Below are 21,026 nucleotides of genomic sequence, written 5' to 3'. Positions count from 1 at the left end.
CTTGTATAAGATACTAAAGATTCCTTTTGGCTTGAAATCAATGGTCAACTGAGGTCTGATTCTATGAATCAGGAAGCAAGTTTAAATTTATGTAAGCAGTAATCCCAACCATAAGAGGAATTCTCCTAGAATTTACTTTAAATGGTCTCTGAGTTTCTCATATTCTGTGGTTGTCTTCTTAGTACAGGATAGGATCTATGGAATGGAATTGTTTTGAACACAAATGTATATTCCTATTATAACAAAAGAATGCATGCATTGTTATTGTCAAACCTCAACAAGGAAATCAAATCCTAATACAAGCAGAAATCGCACCTCTTTTCCATTCTCTAGATTGCATTGTTACTCCTCCTTTCCCTCCCATTTCATCTGAATGTAACTTAAAATATTAAATATGAAGGAGTTGGGACTAGTAATATGAAATTTCAGAGATGAAGCCCACATATTTGGCCTTTGCCTCTGTCAAACATCACCACTGTAGAGGAATATTAATCATTTTCTTTCTACTTTCATTAATTTTCATCTTCATTTCTCCTCAGTATCATGTTCTTAAAGTCATTTTCCAACCCACACCTTGTGCCTTTTAAAAACATAAGGGTGTATACTGTGCTTCCTGCATAGCTATCCATTGAAGCAAAAGACCTTGACTGATTGTGAAATCTTCTCTTCTTCCTGACTATACACAACCTGAGTTTTATAAAGGCTCTTCATTTTTTCACCTTCATTGGTGGGTGTTTTTCCTTTATTCTTTAAGAAAATTAGGAACCCAGGCCAGTAGGATGTGCCTTATTTAGATCCTCCAGAAACTGGAACCTGGTAATTCCAATTTGACTCCAAAGGGGATTGAGGCAATAGTCTAGCCAAGTCCTCATTTTTAGAGAACCAAACAAGAAAATGAAATCTTGGAGCTAAGTTAGTTCCATGTTTGCTTTCTCTAAAGAAAAGATCCCATCTCTTCAATAACTCATATAGAAAATCATGTCTAGGTTCCTTGAGACCAGTACTTTTTTGACTTACTTAAGTTGGGTCTTTCAGTGAGTTAGTGTTTTATAAATGTTCACTGAATTGGACTGAAGATATAAAATAATGAGAAAATCACAAAAACCTAGGTTTGAGGGCTAGCTCTTCAATTTGCTAACTCTGAAGTCTCTTACTACACAAGTCCCTTCCAAATCAAAACACTGTCATTTAAAAACATAAATATGAGAATCACTCTATTTAGACAACTATAGGACAACTAAGGGCCATAAACATACAACAATATATGGGGTTAGGGATATGGAACAGCCCTTTTCTTCAAGAAACTTACATTCTATTTAGGAGGATACAATATCTATAGATATTACTATAAATAAAATGTATGTAAAATGAATTCAAGGTAGGGCACTAGCAGCTGGGAAAATGAAGAATGTCTTGATGTCAAAGATGATACTTGAGGTGAGTTTTGAAGGTAACATTGAATTCTCAAAGGTAGAAATTCCAGACGTGCTCAGAAAACCAAAGACATAACAATCTGGAAGATGAAAGGATGATACCTGATTCTTTCCCCACAAACTAGTCTACTGCTTTGAACTAGGCTTAGTTCAAGATGGGCCCCTGGTAACTTATCTGGAAAATCCCAGTATTCTTATATGGTTTTTTTTTCTTATATTGAAGCTTTCCCCCAAGAAGAAAAAAAATTGCTTTATATCTCCTAATAGAGGCACCAAAATATCAAAATTACTACTAATATTAATAATAACAATAACAAAAATATTAGCCATAACATAGCACAATATCAAGAAGCAACTGATTTCTGTGGTAAAATACCAGTAAGCCAACCAAAGGACAGCTGCTTGGCATCCCTCCTGGTTGGTATCCACAGGAGATAACGAACATGAATAAGCACATTTTAAAATATGTCTCATTCATGGGATTTAGACACAGAAAAGCTTTTAAAGATTATGGGGTTCAAAACTTCCTTTTTTCAAAAAATGATGAAATAGGAGTTCAGAGGGGAAAAATGACTTATCAAAAGTCATACAGATAATTAGGCTCAGAGATAAAACTCAAACCCAGATTCCAAGCTCTCATAAAGTTTCGCCCTGTACCACTCAAGATATGAAAAGAGTATAATTACAAACATTACTCAAAAATGTTTATGGTGCTACAGGCAGCTCAAAAACTCCATGGGGAAAACTTTTTTATGGCCTTAATTCTTTGAATAGTTGCCTCTACCCCCTTCTCTCAACTGCCAGAAAATCTTAACACTTCTCTCCTGTTATATAGTATCAGGTATCAGGTGCTCTCATAGCTGAGTTAGCCCATCACAACAGAGCCCCAAAAAGTTCCTCTTCCCTCCTCCCTTCTTTTCTTCCTCCCCACCTCCCCTCAAAAAGCTGCTCACTTCCTACATTGCCCAACTTTCTGTCCCAGGATAGTGGCCACTCACAGCCCTTCTGGTCCACAGCTAGCTTTAACTGGGGTATTTTCCTTCCACCTCCCAAGAGTGTCAATTAAACACTTTCTGCCAACAAGCACCCCAGAAAGTTGCTATGTTGTTAACAGTTCACAACTTTCTCAGTAGCTCTACTTACTTTAACACTAATGTGTGTACAACTTGCTAATTAATGGGATCATTTGAATCTGAAAAATCTTGTTTTAATAGGAAACTACAAAACACTGAGTAAATTTACCAGTAAAATTATTCCAACTTTTCTCTACATTTTTCCACTTCCTATCTTGGTTTAATCCCTAGAAAAATATTCTTCTAATTGTTCTTCTATCAAAACCAACTTCACCAGGTGTGACCAGAGCTTCCACTTTGAGGTGAGGTGATTCTTTTAGAAAAGATCATTGATCTAACCAAAAATGCCTGGACTGATGGGGAAAATGAAAAAGGAGACAGGTAAAAAAGAGATGCCCACATTGAAATATTTCAGCTGCCCTTTTCAGGGATCCACAGCTTGATATAATGGAAATATTATATTTGGAGTTAGAAGACTTGGGCTCCAATTAATAGAGGAATTTCTAAATGTAAAAATTGTGTAAAGTGAAGTATTGGAATATCACTCAGCACTCCATAAAAACACTGAATATAATGATTTCAGAGAAACATGAGAAGATAAAGTAAGTTGATATAAAGCACAGGAAATAGAACCAAGAAAGCAAACTATGACAATAATGTAAACAGAAAGAAAAAAAACAGCAACAATTGAAATTGAATGTTCTCAAAACCTGGTCCTGAAGAAGACATGAGAAAAATGTGCCTTTCTTTATTTTAATACAGTATAGTACATGTGCTGTCAGACTCAGCTGATGCTACTAAATTTTGTTTTTCTTTTTTCCCTCACACTCTTGTATTCTGTGGACTTCAATAATAAATAAGAATATCCCTAGTGTATCAAGATGGTGCCAACATCCCAGAGGGGAAAGATTTACATGCTTTATGGAAGACTTAAGAATATCTGATAAGGCACAAAGATCCTGAGTTGAAGGGGCATTACTCTTGTCCTTTTGGACATACCTCCTAGGAATGTCTGATATCCAGCTCCATGCTGAGATAGGAGCCTCTCCCTTGATGGACAAGCCAGAAAAATCTTTTTTAGATCTCACCTTCCAATAGTGGAATTGAATAAGAAACCCTCTCAAAACCTCCATTTTGGGGACCAGGTTTCTAGTTGAACCTCAAAGGCATATGTGTAATCAACAAACTTAGAGAAATTTAAATAAACATGTATGTTAACCTAATTCTGTTTGTTCTTTCTTGACAGCAAACTCTAGAGGTTAATGCTTGTCCCTTACTAGGACAAACTCTGAAGATTAATACCATGTTTAATTGAATTCTTTACTAAATGGCCATCAAACAGGTCATCTATTCTTTGTTATAGGGAATTATTCTCTTGGTGGAGAAAAGGATAAATTTGGAAATGAAGGGGACATCAGTAATTTTTAAAAAGAAGATTTAGAATTACTTAATAGCTTTTATATGACCTAGAACAAGTCATTCTTGTAGCTTAACTTTCCACTTCTATAAAATGGGGTAAATAAATCAAAGTATAATGAAAACAGATTAAAACTCTGTATCTGATGTGTCTCTGGGTTCAAGCCACATGTCTGCTTTTCATTAGCTCAATGACCTAGGAGAAATCATTTTTAGAGCCATGCTTTTTCTCATCTGTAAGATGAGAACAGTATAGTAGGATTGAAGCTCCTTTAGCACAGTGGCTTGCAAGTTTGACCTTTAACCTGATCCTATGGCCAGAGTACTAGCTTCTACATCAGAAGACCTGAATCCTGCCTATCACAGTTTGGGCTACTTTGAGCAAGATGCAACCTATCGGGTGCAGCCAAGATGGTGACAGGAGAAGAGCCTCTCTTAGGTGCTCTCTCACTATAATATTTCAAAACTTATAAAATGAGGACTCTAACTAAATTTTCGAGAGACAAAACCTACAGAGGGATCCAGTGAGGCAATTCTCTAGACCCAGGTAACCTGGAAAGTAGTGAAAAGGCTCTGCTCCACTGAGTTAAAGGGGCAGCCCACCAGAGTAAAGAAACTTGAGCCTCCTGGAGGCAGACCCAGGGTACCTGGGAGCCATAGCTCACAGCAGTGGAGGGCAGTTTCCTGACCTACACCCTGGGGAGCACTGGGCACAACTTGGAAGATCAACAGGGGTCCTCTGCCAGAGCAAGCACATGAAGCCCAGCCCTCAGAGCACTCAGTGAACTGCATGGGAGCAGTGTGGTTGCAGCAGCCCAGATCCAGGAAATGGAAGCAGGCAGAGCCAGTAAGCAGGAGCCCCCAGGCAACTGAGCCTTAAATGCTCAGCTTACCAAAGGGAGGGGAGTGGAGAGAGACTTCTGAGATTTTTCCTCTGTACCTGGAACAGGACTCTGAGGCTTTGACCACATTCAGATCTTGATCACAGTCTAGGCCCCCCATAGAACAGCCCCGTCACAGAGGGGTGTGCTTATGGTCATTCACAGACAGGGGGGAAGACAGAGCCTCACACACAGAGATCCTTGGGGGGTGGTGTCCCAATAATATTCAAAAGCTCAGGAAGCACCGCAAAACTGGGTGCAGGTCAGGAAAATGAGCAAACACAGAAAAAAGAGGAACACCATTGAGAAATGCATTGTCTATGATCCCAAGAAGGATCAAAATACTCAATCTGAAGATGAGAAAGTACAAGTTCCTGCATCTAAAGACTGCAAGAAAAACAGAAATTGGGTTCAGGCTATGACAGAGCTCAAAAAGAGTTTGAAAATCAAGTGAAGGAGATAGAAGAAAAATTGAGAAAAGAAATGAGTGAGATGCAGGAAAAACATGAAAAAGAAGTCAGCAGCTTAGTCAAGGAGATCCAAAAGAATGCTGAAGAAAATAACATGTTAAAAATCAGCATAGGTCAAATAGATAAAACAGTTCAAAAATTATTGAGGAGAAGAATGCTTTAAAAATCAGAATTGACAAGATGTAAAAAGAGATAAGAAAGCTCTCTGAGGAAAACAAATCCTTCAAAAGTAGAATGGAACTAAAGGAAGCTGCTGACTTTATGAGAAATCAAGACACAATACTTCAAAACCAAAAGAATGAAAAATTAGAAGAAAATGTGAAACATCTCAACTAATCTGGAAAACAGATTCAGGAAAGATAATTTAAAAAAAAATATTGGGATACCTGAAAGTAATCATCAGGAAAAGAGCCTTAACATAATTTTTAAAGAATTCCTACAGGAAAATTGCCCAGATAGCTTAGAAGCAGGGGGCAAAATAGAAATTGAGAGAATCCACCGATCTCCCCTGGAAAGAGATCCAAAAAAAAAAAAAACCAACCCAGGAATATTATAGCCAAGTTCCAGAACTCCCAAGTCAAAGAGAAAATATTACAAGCAGCCAGAAGGACATAATTCAAATATCATGTAGCTGCAGTCAGGATCACACAGGACTTAGCAGCAACTACATTAAAGGCTTGTAGGGCTTGGAATATAATATTCCAGAAGGCAAAAGAGCTCAGAATGCAATCAAGAATCAACTACCCAGCAAAACTGAATGTCCTCTTCCAGGGAAAAAATGGACTTTCAATGAACCAGGGGAATTTCAAATGTTCTATTAAAATGGCCAGAGATGAACAGAAAGTTTGATGTTCAAATACAGGACTCAGGTGAAACATAGAGAGTGGAGAAGAAGGGTATAAAATATGAGGGACTTAATGATGCTGAATAACATGTATTCCTACATAGAAACATGATATTGATAATACTCATAAGAAACTTCTCATTTAATAGAGCAGGTAGATGGAGCTTTTATAGATGAAGCACAGGAGAGAGCTGAATTTGAAGATATAAAATATTGTAAAAATGGCATAAATGGCTAAAAGGGAAATGTAATGGGAGTAAGACAAAGGAGAGGTGGAATAGGATAAGATATTTCATATAATAAGATTTTTATTACAATGAGATATTGCAATGATATGGAAGGGGGGAAGGCAAGGGGGAATGAGGGAAACTTTGCTCTCATCAGAGGTGGCTTGGAGAGGAAACAGTATATATATATATATATATATATATATATATGTATTCAATGGGGTATAGATATCTAGAGTAAGAAGGAGAGAAAGGGGAAAAGGGGACAGGGGGGAAGGGGGGGGATGTGAGTGATGGAGGAGAGGGTGGACCATGAGGGAGAGTGGTCAGATATAACACATTTTCTTTTTCACTTCTTGCAAGGAGCTGGGATTGGATGGCCTGTCCATAACAACAGGGCCAGATGGTTGCTGGCCTGAGGGGTGGTATGTAGGCCCAGGGCCTCTTGGCCCCACGGCTGGGGATCAGTCTGCTGTGCCACTCAGCTACCCTACAGCATATTTAAGAAGAGGGACAGAGTGAAAGGAGAGAGTAAATATAGTGTATGGTCATGGGAAAGTATGAAAGCAGGCAATGGAGTTGGAGTGGCTTGCCCAGGGTAGCACATCTGGGCAATTGTTGGGTGTCTGGGGAAGATTTGGGCTCAGGTGCTTCTGACTCCAGGGCTGGTGCTCCATCCACTCTGCTACCTAGTTGCCCCTGTTATTATTTTTTTTAATTTCAATTTTTATTTTTTCCACTTTATTGTTCATGAGGATCTATATTTTGGGGGGAGGGGATATTATGTTTACTCTTAAACATAAATATTTTAGTAATGTATTAAAAAACACCATTTGATACAGAGAATTGAGTCATATTTTTAAAACAAAAAGCCACTCCCCAATTGACAAATGGTCAAAGGATATGCAAAGGCAATTTACAGATGAGGAGATCAAAGTAATCTATAGCCATATGAAAAAATGCTCTAAATCATTAATTATTAGAGAAATGAAAATTAAAGCTCCTCTGAGGTACCACCTCACACCTCTCAGATTGGCTAGTATGACCAGGAAGGATAATGATCATTGTTGGAAGGGATGTGGGAAATCTGGGACACTATTACACTGTTGGTGGAGCTGTGAACTCATCCAACCCTTCTGGAGAGCTATTTGGAACTATGCCCAAAGGGCAACAAAAATGTGCATACCCTTTGACCCAGCCATACCACTACTGGGTCTATACCCTGAAGAGATGAGGGAAAAGGGTAAAAACATTACTTGTACAAAAATATTTATAGCAGCCCTGTTTGTGGTGGCAAACAATTGGAAATCCAGTAAATGTCCTTCAATTGGGGAATGGCTTAGCAAACTGTGGTATATGTATGTCATGGAACACTATTGTTCTATTAGAAACCAAGAGGGATGGGATTTCAGGGAAACCTGGAGGAATTTGCATGAACTGATGCTGAGTGAGATGAGCAGAACCAGAAAAACACCACACACCCTAACAGCAACATGGGAGTGAGGTTCAAACTTGAAGGACTTGTTCATTCCATCAGGGCAACAATCAGGAACAATTTTGGGCTGTCTGCAAAGGAGAGTACCATCTGTATCCAGATAAGGAGCTGTGGAGTTTGAACAAAGTGCAAGGACTATTCCCTTTAATTTGGAAAAAAAAAGCAGATAGCTTATTGTCTGATCTTGTTACCTCTTAGACTTCTCTTCTCTTTAAGGATATGATTTCTCTCTCATCACACCCAATTTGGATCAAGGTACAACATGGAAACAAAGTAAAGACTGACAGAGTGCTCTCTGGGGGGGGGGGGAAGCAAGATTGGGGGAAAATGTAAAATCAAATAATATCTTTAATAAAAATAAATTTTAATTAAAAAATAAAGATGAACACAGTCAAAACTAAAAAAAACACCATTTGTACAAAAGTAAAATAAATATAAAAAATAGGTCAAGTAAAGCTAAGAAAAGTTTTAAAATAAATAAATAAATCATGTACTCATCTTGAGCTTAATATATAGTATATTAGGTCTAGATTTAATTTCTGCCGAACTTCTTTCCAGTTTTGCCAGCAGATTTTTTTAAATCAAATAGTGACTTCTTATTTCAAAAGTATGAACATTTGTGTGTATCAAAAAACTAGATTACAATCATTTACTACAGTTTCTTATGTACCTAATATATTCTACTGATCCACCACTCTATTTTTTAGCCAGTATCAGATTGTTTTCATGATTACCACTTTGTAGTACAATTTGAGGTCTGATATACATAAGTCACTTTCTTTACTTTTTTTTTTTGATTTCCTTGATACCCATAACATTTTGCTCTCACAGATAAATTTTGTTATTATTTTTCTTACTCTATATGTGATTAATATGACACTGAATGAGTAATTTAGGTAGAAGTGACATCTTTCTTATATTGGTTCAGCCTATCTATGAGTAAAGAATGTTTTTCCAGTTGTTTAATTCTGACTTTACTCATGTGATAAAAATTGTATAATTGTATTCATATAATTTCTGAGTTTGTCTTGTCTTGGCAGGTAGACAGCAGATATTTTGGATTGTATGTTGTTATTTTTTAATGAAATTTCTCTTTCTAATTCTTGCAATTGAACTTTTTTGGAAATATATATATGTATATACATATATATATATATATATATATAAATGCTGATGATTTTTAAAAAAAGATGCAACCTGTCTAGATCTCAGTTTTTCTCATCTACAACATGAAAAATGTGTACTAATTGGCCTCTGAGGTCCCTTCTCGATCTAGGTTCCTTTGAAAGCATTTTTTTTACTTAAAAATGAGAAAAAAATTTTGTTAACCTTACATAATCCTAGGAGACAGACCCAGTCATGCTAAAATAACATAAAGATCTGTAGAGTCATAACATTCTATTGCTGTTAAGTTATCCTTGCTATCATTTTCTTATTTCAGGTCTACAGGTGGTTTTAAATTCCATCATCAAGGCCATGGTACCTCTGCTGCATATTGCTCTACTTGTGCTATTTGTTATCATTATCTATGCCATCATTGGACTGGAGCTCTTCATGGGGAAGATGCATAAGACTTGCTACAATCAAGAGGGTTTAACAGGTAATGAGATATGGAAAAAGAAGGGAACTATTCATTAAAGGAGGGATGTACTGATGATGCACTGCTATCAGAGCTTAGAAGCGAGTGGTCCAATCCCTTGAAATTTTAATTTGAAATTATTCAAGAAAAGTAATTTAACCCTTTTACCCAGTAATTCTCTATCTATATGCCAATAATATAAAAGACAGAAAAAAATCCAATTTATATTAAAATATTCCTGGTAGCATTATTTATGTCAACAAAGAAATGGAATCAAAGCAAAAACCTGTGTACTGGGGAATGACAGGAAAAACCCATGCTATAGGAATGTGATTAAACATTATAGTGACTATGATGGTTTCAGGGAAATGTGAGATTTCCATGAACTGAAGAAGAGCAAAATAAGCAGGACCAAGAAAACAATTTTCACAATGATTACAAAAATAAAAGTGAAAAGATTACAGAAAGTAAGTTGAATTTTGAATACTAGCCTGGAAAAAAGATACTGAGTGTCTTTCATGACAGAGTAATGGGGAATTACAAAAGCAAATAAAATACATTGTTAGGCATAGTTTCTATATTAACTTTTCCTTAATTGTTTTTCTTTGTCACAAGGGATGCTTGCACTTGGTATTCACATTATAAAGTTAGATTCACATGCTAATACTTAAAAGGCTATTTATTCCTTCCGAAGTTTGCAACTAGGGCACATTTCCTCAATGTAAAGCATTGTGCCTGGGTTATGGCTGTATAATTCAGGAAGACTTCCCATAGGAATGGATAGTTACCTGAGAAAAAGAGATTAGCAGTCTTTTCTCCCCTGTCTTGCATCTTTACAAAACCAGAAATAATTAAAACAGCAAAAAATAATAGAATGAGATAATAAAAAATTAGCCACAGTTATTAGTCAAACGTTTCAGCACAATGTGTAATTAGGATAAGATTCAAAGAAAACACTGCGTCTAAGTACATTCAACAAGCATTTAGTAGTTGTAGAAATTCTCTTGACTCACTTTACCAGAACAAGACTGGTTAAGACTTCTCACAGGTTTTTTAGGGGTACTCCTGAGGGTTTCAAATGTTTCCTCAAATGCTATTGGCTCAAGCCTCCATTCTGGTATCTCTCATTCTTTACTACTGGTGAACAATGCCCCATTTCCATTTGACCATTAACTTTTTCAAAAAGATATTTACTTTTAAGATATAGCAAGAACAAAAGTATAAACATTTCCCCCAACACTTGGTAGCGCATTCTTCCTTATACTATCTTGATCCCTAGGGAATATAGGTTCAGATTTAATGTAGTTTCTACAAATATTTGCCCACCAACTTTACTTCCAAAGATGCTATGACTGATGGGAAGGAGAGACTGCATCTCTGCTGCACTGGGCTAAGTAGATTGCTTAGAATGTTTTTCTTCACCTTCTGGCTTTCAGTATATCCCAGCATAGACCCTAGCTATGGACTTCTGGCTTTATCTCCCACAGTTGTAACCATCCTTAATCTCTTTCACCTAAAATAGAAATGAACAGATGCAAAGAACAGAATCCAAATTCATGGACCACGTGTTGACCTTTGATTAAAAAAATCCTCAGGACCATTGAGAAAAAAATAAAAAAATAGTAAGCCCTTTGCTTTGACTGGTATTTCAAATATACCCCACTTCTGGCTATGTGGCCTATCAATAGACTGTCTCTTCATGTCATGGTCAGCTAAATAGACCCCAGTTACAGAACAACTGCACATACACACTCCAAATTAGGTATAAGGGTTCTTATTTATCGCGCCTTTTTAGAAGCAGGTGCCTCCGTTTCTCTCTTGTGGGGATTAAATCACCTCCTTCTCAGCTTTCACCCCTTTAGAAAGTGAATACTATAAGCTAGGGGTGCAAAGACAAATAAGAAAGAAACACTCTCAACCATTATTGAGCTTAAGATAATAGAATTAAGTTTTAGAACTAGAATAAACCTTGGATCTCATCTTGTCCACCTAGAGAGGTTAAATGCCTTAAATTGCCCATGGTCGTATAGCAAGTTATTATTCACTTATCTTTCACTTCTGTCACCACTGCTTAATCAAATGCTGGGTTTACCCAGATAGGAGTAGAATACTTTATACTTTAAGAGTCAAAATGTTCCCAGGGTATGTGTACAACATTGGCATTTGGGGGTGGTGATAATAGTTCAACACCAAAATCCTTTGCAGGTGGCTTTCCTAACCTAATAGCAACATCTCTCTATAAAAGCCTTGAGGATTCATTTATCCTTTTTTGTCTGAACTGAAGGGATAAAACTAGATGATCTCCAAAGTCCCTTTCTGTTCTAATCCTTTGAGCTAACAAGGAACATTTCTTTAGGTTCTTAGATGTTTTTACTGCTCTGTAGATGAACAGAAACAAAAAAAAGAGCAATTTCATAGAATACAGCCCCTTTCTAACAAAACAACTACTCAATACTGACCCTTTCACAGTCAGAATAAGACTCCTCTTTACCTGCCTCTTCTACCTTTTCTTTTTCCTGTTCAGGAGACCTCATTTTTGCTTCTTCCCTCATAATCATTATGGTTTAAATAGCTTATTCATTAAAATTTTCCTTTGTGCTTCTGCTCTGATGCACAAAATTATATTCGAAAGGCTTTCTAAAAGACTTTGGGATTATACACTAAAAGCTGATGCAAGAACATAAAAATTTTATTTAAAAAAATTAAGAAGAATCTTAAGCAGAACAACTTACCAAATTATTTGTATTACCAAACTTGGGCAATTTGGTCATTTATGATCTTCTCTTAGTGATTAATGGCTCAGAGACTTTTTTTTATCTGAATTTGAAATGAAGTCCCACTTCTTTCCATTTACATCATGCAGATTACACATGCAGTTGGATGGCAGATCAGGAATTAGGAAGACCTCCTGAGTTCAAATCTGGCCTCAGATATTGCCTAGTTGTGTCATCCTGGACCAGTCACTTAACCCTTTTTGCCTCAGTTTCCATATCTATAAAATGAACTGGAGAAAGAAATGGCAAACCACTCCAGTATCAGCTAAGAAAACAGAAAACGTGATTATGAAAAGTCAGACACAACTGAAACAACCAAACAACTCAATGAATTATTTGAACATCAAAGATTTTAAAAGATATCCATGATTATATATCAGAGGCAGGACTGGAACCTAGAACTTTCTGCTTATGAGTCTAGAATTTTATCCATTAAGCCCTGCTTCCTTATATCTATCCATTTAAAAGTACATTTTCTTAATGCTATCCTAAGGGATCAGTTCCATTTACCCTTTGTATTTTGGAAGCCAATGACATTATTTACACATATCACTTCTATGGGTCTCATTTCCCTTATCTGTAAAATGAAGATTTAGAATAGATCTTCAATTTGGCCTCTTCAAGCTTTTTTTTATTCTACTAGAGAATAGGATCATTTTGAATCACTCCAAAGTGATCTGATTGAACTAGCTGCACAAAATAGATTAATTAGCTAAATTTCTGAGTTCCAATTCACTCTGTACTATAATGATAATAATTACAATCATAATCTAGATTTGTTTATCAAAATGAAGACATTTATGATAGTCATTAAGAACTAGCTTTGCCACCAGAAATTAGAGAAGTGTAATTAAGGATCTCAATTTTAATGATCAATGTGGATTAAACAAGAAAATGATAGAAATTATGCAATACATCATTGCAGGCTAAAAATTTAATACCTTCCAAATAACTATTAAGACATGACTAAAATTATACATCAGAAACTCACTATTTTTCATGATTAGGAAAACAAAATTCCCTAAACCTCAGTCCTCAGAATATACCTCAACCAGTAAATGGCACTGGAACCAAACCATTATCAACAGATAATGTTGCCAATAATCTCTAAGACATTCTTTGATTCATAAAAACTTAAGAATGATTTAAATAAATTTCACCATACGAAAGATTCAAAATTTCCAAACTGCATGGAATGAATTGCTTTCAGAATATAGAGACCAAGCAAAAGAAATCCAACTTATATGGGAACTGGATTCAGTACATATCATTCCTATTGTTCTGGCTCCTCCTGGACTTGCACCAAGGATTCTTTTAGTTCTTCCTTAAATAGGATGTTGACTTTCTGCTACATTTATTTATCTAGGAAAAAAACAGTTATTTTATTTATATATGTAATCATCTCCAGAATAGTCAATCAATAACAATGTATTAAGAGATTACAATGTGTATAAATGCTGAGATTAAAAACAAAACAAAACAAAACATAGTTCCTTTCCTCAAAAAGTGCATATTCTAATCTGTAAACAATTATATATAAAAAATGCATTCAAGATAAATAGGAGGGGCAGCTAGGTGGTGTAGTGGATAAAGCACCAGCCTTGGAGTCAGGAGTACCTGGGTTCAAATCCGGTCTCAGACACTTAATTACCTAGCTGTGTGGCCTTGGGCAAACCACTTAACCACATTTGCCTTACAAAAACCTAAAAAAAAGATAAATAGGAGAAGATCTCAGAAGAAATATATCAACAATGGAATCAAGGGAAGATTTTTTTTTAAAGACAAGGAAGACATGAATATGTTTGTAGGTAATGGAAGCAGTTAGTAGCTTGGGGAAACATTAAATATGAAAGACCTTTTTCAAATGGTGAGTTTGGAACTGAAATTTGACAGAAGTGAGGGAAGCCAAGAGGTGGGGATGATGACAGACAATTTTATAGACATAGGGGATATCCAGTACAAAAACAGTGATGATAATGGAATCCAAGTTTTCTAATAAGGTCAGCAAGTGAGATGATATAGGGGAAACCCAGGACAAATACTTGGGGAATAAACCTCAGCAAAGGTTGGCAAGAATGAAAAACAATCCAGTAAAGGAAACAGAAAGTCTGTCAAGCAGGAAGAGGATCAGTAAAGGATCATTAGATTTAGCAATTCTGATGGTAGAAAGTCAAGAAGAATTTAAAAGGCTCTTGATGGGGTTGAAAGAGGAGAATGTAAAAACTGATCTGAAACTTAACATCAAAAAATCTAAGATCTTGGCAACTGGTCCCACCACTTACTGGAAAAAAGAGGGAAGAAATGGAAACAATGTCAGATTTTATATTCTTGGGCTCAAAGATCACTGTTGACAGCAACTGCAGTCATGAAATTAAGACCCTCCTTTTCCTTAGAAGGAAAACTATGGCAAATCTGGACAGCAGACTAAAAAGCAGAGACATCATCACCTTATTGGCAAAGGTCCATATAATCAAAGCTATGATCTTCCAGTAGCAAACTTTGGCTGTGAGAGTTGAACTTAAAGGAAAGTTGAGTGCTGTAGAATCACAGTGCTTTGAAATTGTGGTGCTAAAGACTTTTGAGAGTCTTTCACACAGCAAGGAGGTCAAATCAGTCAACATCTAACAAAATCAATTTAGGCTATTCACTAGAAGGTCAAATACTGAAGCTGAGGCTTTGGTCACATGAGAACACAGTATTTAATTGGAAAATGGGTTAGGAAAGATTGAAGGTTAAAAAAAGAGGATAGAGGATGACATGGTCAGATAGTGTCATGGAAGCAATGAACATGAACTTGGATAGAGAGCTGGGCTATGATCCATGGGGTTACAAAGAGTCAGACATGGCTGAATAGTCATGAACAATAACAAAAGATTTAGCAATAAAGACATCATTGATCACTTTAAAAAGAGCAATTTTAGATGAATTATGAGGTCAGAGTCAGACTAGAGAGTCTTTAAAAGAAAGTGAGAGAAGTAGAAGTGCCAATCACAGAAAGCTTTTTTCAAGAGTTTACATAAAAGGGAGTGGGAAATAATAATATAGCTTATAATAGACTAGCAAATCAAGGGAATATTTTTTTTAAAGACAAGGAAGACATGAATATGTTTGTAGGTAATGGAAGCAGTTAGTAGCTAGGGGAAACATTAAAAATGAAAGAATTATAACGTATCTTGGTTTTTTTTCCTATCTGAATTCCATTGGGCAAAATGAGAACTTTTTTCCTATAATAAAATAATAGTAATAGTAATAGTACCAATAATAATAGTAGATTTTATTTGATATTATGTAATGTTTACGTAGGTACTTTGAAGTTAACAAATTATTTTATATATTTTATAGGTCCCAAAGAAGTCTAAGACTGCACAAAAATATGTTTGGTTTTTTTTCCCACCCATAATAGGGAGGCCACTATTTTTACCATTTTTATAATTTTAAAATTAATTCAACATTACACAGAAGAAATGGATGATTAAATTCTTTAAAAGAATTAAATCTCTTTGAGGGCATTGGGTATTTCAATTTTTTCTTTGCTTCCTCATCACCAAGTATAATATCTGCATATAGTTTTTAATTTAATAATATAGTTTGTAATTTAACTTGGATGACCATTTTTTTGAGGCAATTGAGGTTAAGTGACTTGCTCATGGTCATGCAGTACTGTCTGAAGCCAAACTTGAATTTGGATGGCTCTGTGCCACCTAGCCATGCAGACCATTCTTTTTTTAATTTTCATCCATTTGTACATGCATATTTCCAAGTCACAAAGTTTCCAAGATACAAATTTCAGTAGGGGTAGTTTTTTTTTTCACCTGTGTTTTGTTTTGTTTTGTTTTTCTTCCTCTGGTTGCTGATAACATAGTCCATAATCTGTCAAAAATGGTTGTCCTAGCTCTCTGGACTGCAGCAAGGGATACCCTGACCATTCTTTAAATATCTGTTGTGTGTGTGTGTGTGTGTGTGTGTGTGTGTGTGTGTGTGTGTGTGGTATGTGTGTGTCCATAAAAATATATTCTTTATTTTGACTTTTTTTATTTTGAGTTCCTAATTCTTCTTTCCCTCTCTCTAGCCTCTCTTCCACCAATTGTGAAGGCAAGTTATTTATCAATTATACATACAGTTCCATATTACTCATGTTGCAAGAAAAATAAAGTATGTGAAAAGATATACTTTAATCTGCACCCAGAGTTTATCATTTCTCTTTTCTTCATTAGTCTTTGGAATTGTTTTGGATTGTTGTATTTATTAGATCAGTTAAGTCTTTCACAATTGATCTTTACTACAATACTGCTTTTACTGTATATAATGTTCTCCTGGTTCTGCTCATTTCACTTTGCATCAGTTCATATAAGTCTTCCAAGATTTTTCCTGATGCCCATCCCTTTTGTGATTTCTTCAACACTTACCACAACTTGTTCACTCATTCTCTGATTGATGGGTATTAGATGACCATTCTTAATAATAAATTTTCTTCTTGACATTAGTCCATTACCTGCATGTATTCCTTTTTTAAAAACAAAAGTTCTTTTTTTTGCTTAGGGTTGGTTGGCAACCTCGACTAAGGAATTACCAAATCAACACCATCACCCTTAATTTCCATTCACATTCAGATTCTTACTTATGGCTTGATTATCTATATCTAAATCTATAGGTCTATGCTAATTTGTGCAAATCCATAGAAAGTACTGTCCAGTAGCCACATTATTTATTCTTTAAGATCTTAATAATTCAATGGCAAATGATGATGTTACGCTTTACCAGGAAGTAGAGGACTTGCTGATGGTCTTATGCTAAGGAAAATGTAGTTTCTCTGTCCTACAGGCAATGACTATAATGTTAATAGTCACCCCTGTCCTCATTATCTGTTTTGCAAACAACACAAGCCACTAAAAAAGAGTTGAGAGTATTAATAGCTCATCTTAGCTCATAAGCATTAAGGGGGAACCAGTTTAAGTGACTATCTTGTGAAAAGGAGAATCCTTTTGGAGTTTTTTTCAAATCAACAACCCAAGAGGTGGGCTATATCATTGGCTTCTATCACAGCTTATCACTCATAAAATTTAGGATCACAATTTCTAGTGGCAAATAGAGCTGAGGTATATTCTACATATTGCCTATCCCAAGCCAGAAAATATCAGTAGATTAGTATAGACTGAAGATTTCAAAAAATGTTAGACCCAGAAGGACATTTAGAGAAAATCCAAAAATCCAGTCTGACTCTTTAATTTTAATAAGGCTAACAATAATTATTTTTTACTTTTTTCCTTCAAAGAACCCTTCTCTCTTCAAAGCTTTGAATGTGTTATTTCTCCCCAAGTTTTTCAAGCTATCATGTGATACTAGTCTGGGGATCTGATGCCTAGTTTTCCTAGGGTGGCTAGGTGGTACAGTGGATAGAGCACCAGCCCTGGAGTCAGGAGTACCTGAGTTCAAATCTGACCTCAGACACTTAATAATGACCTAGCTGTGTGGCCTTGGGCAAGCCACTTAACCCCATTTGCCTTGCAAAAACCTAAAAAAAAAGAAAACTATGCTGCTAAATCATCTTAATAATTGAAACTAATTAGGAGAAAGATATTTCAAAAGTCTGGATGTGTTCAACACAGTAGAGATACACAACTAATAATCTGCAATGCTTAGAATCACAGACAGTGTGGATTTAAGGATTTAGAGAATTTATATATGTATCTCAGGTACTGGAGGTGGCCACCCACGTTAAAACGTTTCATACATCTCTACCTACTCATTCTCTGGACTAGTTTACTCATTTTAACCTTTTATCACATTGTTATATCTAAGTTCCTAGAGAAGAACAACCTTGTGGTTACATTCAAACTTTCTCAAAATCCTAGGTAGAGCCCTATTGTGGGTGAAATGCATTGCCTCATTTATCACTATGTCACACAGTCCCCACCAATGCATCTCCATTTATATGAAATCAGCCACTTACAAAAATGACACATTTAGAGCTTAGATTTGACCATTTATTTAACAATATGGAAAAATAAATAGTAACACCATAGATACTTATATATTAAAGAAAATTCAGGAATAAAATATATCAAAATTTACATATGGATCTAGGTCAGATTCTCCCATAAATACTTTCAGTATTTTTAGGAGAAAGTGAGCACACTAACAGTAACTTCACAGGAAGTACATGAGTATGAAAAGCCCATTTACTTAAGGTAATTCACAAACTCTGGAACAACTTGGGGCCTTCTTTCTATCTTGGGAGCTGCCCATAGAAGTTCCATGACAAACATAGCTTCTATGTACACATATACTTCCAATGATAAGCTAAGTCGTTCCATGTATTTGACTCAGACCTCTTTAGACATATCTCAGTAAAGCTATAAAAATACTAGGTATCTTCTCTGATTTTCTACTTTAAAATTGTTCCTCAATTTAGCTGAACACACTATTCAATAGTAACTGAAGTATACATCTGAAGTGTCAAACCTGAGCAACAATGTAGGCAGAATCAGTTTAAAATGTAATTGGGAATATTTAAAAAATAAATAAAAATATACTAGAAAATGCAGTAGAATCCTAATGTTACAGTGGAGTTTTCTCATGGGGATCCTTATTTATGGTTTAGTCACCCTGTTTCTATTTTAATTTGATACCATTGGTATAACTCACTTAAAATTTTAAACTGATCTGATGAAGTACTAAAATTTTTCCTTTTACTTTTCTCTCCTCTTACCTGAGTTCAGATCTGGATTCTCTTTACAGAGTTTAGTTTAAGGTTTAGTAACTTCAGCTTAAGGTTAGTAACCAAATTCTTATCTTCTGTAGTTAATCAGATTAATTACGTTTGTCCCATATGTATAAGTTTGGGATCCATGTCTCCAATATACTTGAGTTTATCACACTAAAAAGAATTGACTGTATGTCTCAGAACTGAATCAGAGCAACTCTGACTGCTACAACTCTGAACAAACAATTCAGTAACAAACTCCTTCATATCAAAGGTCAATACCTTAAAGAGACAATATTTACCATTCTACTAGAAATTTTTATATTGAATTGTAGTTTAATTATACCATAACTACAACAAGACATTTTATATATGGAATGAAAGGCAAAAATATAATGGTTGATTCATATATTAAACATTGAAAGAAGAGAATAACATTGAACTGAGAAATGGAAACAGAAATCAACTAGTTCAGCTCTGTCATTTTAGAGATGAGAAAAAAAAACATGATTTGAGACAAAAAAAAAACATGATTTCTTCTAATTAGGGTATGATAGTTACCCTAAATTCTTTTTTCCAGCTCCTCAAGAACACTATATGGACTGTGAATTTTACATGTTGATGAGTTTTAGATTTCAGTTGTCTTCTGGGAGTGTAAAGAAATTTATGGAATTCGATGGGCAGACTCTTTTTCAGACATCTATTATTTCTTCCTAGTCATGAGTGAAAATGAAAATTGAAGTACATATCTCTCCTTCATCTTCATCCCCTAAGGCAACTTAAAAATGCATTTTCTATTCTCCAACAAATATATTCCAACTTTTGTTGATGGCACTTAAGTGATTTTTACATTATTTATTGACACTCTGTGCCAACTCTGAGTAGATTTTTAGAAAACAATGTCTCCCTAAGAACATAAACAAGTAGTTTGCAAAAACTCAGAAATGAATTACCTTCATTACATTCCTTTCTCGGACCTATGGCCTGAAAAAAGTAGTTGGATTTGCCCATTCTTATTTCTTCTTGGTAAAACTCAAATTTCTTTCTCTTGGAATTCCATTTTCCTATTGATATTAACTACATTTTTAAAAAAATTTTTTGGTGTTCGATTTCATTCTTTTTTCATATTTAAAATTTAAGATGATTTCAAACTCAGGAACCGTGTGTGTGTGTGTGTGTGTGTGTGTTCATGTTTTCTAACACGGCCTATCTATTTGACCCTCCCCCCATCTCTTACTTTCATTTCTAGGATATTTACTTCTTGGGAGCCAAAAAAATTCATTTCATTTTTAAAATTAATTTCCTCATAATATCCTATGGAAGATATTACTGGGACCTACTGATTTGTGTGTTCACATTTTTCAAGTGTTCTCTTTAGTGCTTTTTATAGATACCTATTTTTATAAGCTATTCATTGCTTCTTAATTGTTCCCAAAGCTTTTTTATTGTTGCTTGAGACAGATTTAAAATAACAGAGCAACACTTGAGCTGCAAGATAATCTTTATGCATATCATCTCCTCACTTATTAACGAAGTGACTTTCTTCCCCATGTTCCTTTCTTTCATGTTATTTGTGATAGCCCTACATCATCATTGGACACTTCAGGTTTGTCTAACCCCCTCACAGGAGGGTGTCAAACATCATACTTTTCTTTGACTTTGGCTCATTTATTCCAACCTACTCTCCTACTAGCATGTCTAGGTTTTCAGAGATAGACCTCCACCTTATGGTTATATACTTGCATTCTCAGGTATTGAGAGATAAGCCTGGTAAAGACAAATATATTTCTCCAACTCACCACTCTAATTCTTGAGCTCTACCCCATCCCATCCAATATATTTTCTGTTTTTTCACCCAGTCATTCAAAATTAAAAACACTTTTAGATCTTAAACACAACTATTTCCTTAATGATAAAGCAAAAGAAATAATAATGATATGTATACCACTGTATTAAAGCAAATACATAAATAATAAATTGTATCATAATACACATATAAATCTACCCACCAATTCACTCAACAGCTATGTGAAAAGGATGTGCACAGATATAGGAATCTAGTGGGGTTGAATATGAGGGAGAAAAACTCATGTGCTAAAGCCAACTCACAATTCTGGACTACACTACAGAC

The 21,026-nt window shown here is 35.3% G+C and overlaps 1 protein-coding gene across 10 annotated transcripts in view; it reads left to right on the top strand.

Annotated features, from left to right (window-relative positions):
* CACNA1C (calcium voltage-gated channel subunit alpha1 C) overlaps positions 1-21,026 on the top strand; it is a 970,192-nt gene that overhangs the window by 693,681 nt on the left and 255,485 nt on the right. For all 10 annotated transcript variants that reach the window (XM_074194976.1, XM_074194975.1, XM_074194966.1 and 7 more), the window contains one exon: positions 9,281-9,439. In XM_074194976.1, coding sequence (XP_074051077.1) covers positions 9,281-9,439 — 159 coding nt within the window. The remainder of the gene's footprint in view (positions 1-9,280; positions 9,440-21,026) is intronic.

Source organism: Macrotis lagotis, chromosome 7, assembly GCF_037893015.1.
Source record: "Macrotis lagotis isolate mMagLag1 chromosome 7, bilby.v1.9.chrom.fasta, whole genome shotgun sequence".
Lineage (NCBI taxonomy): Eukaryota > Metazoa > Chordata > Mammalia > Peramelemorphia > Peramelidae > Macrotis > Macrotis lagotis.
Note: the sequence above shows the minus strand (reverse complement) of the source record. Positions and strands in the feature narration are given on the sequence as shown.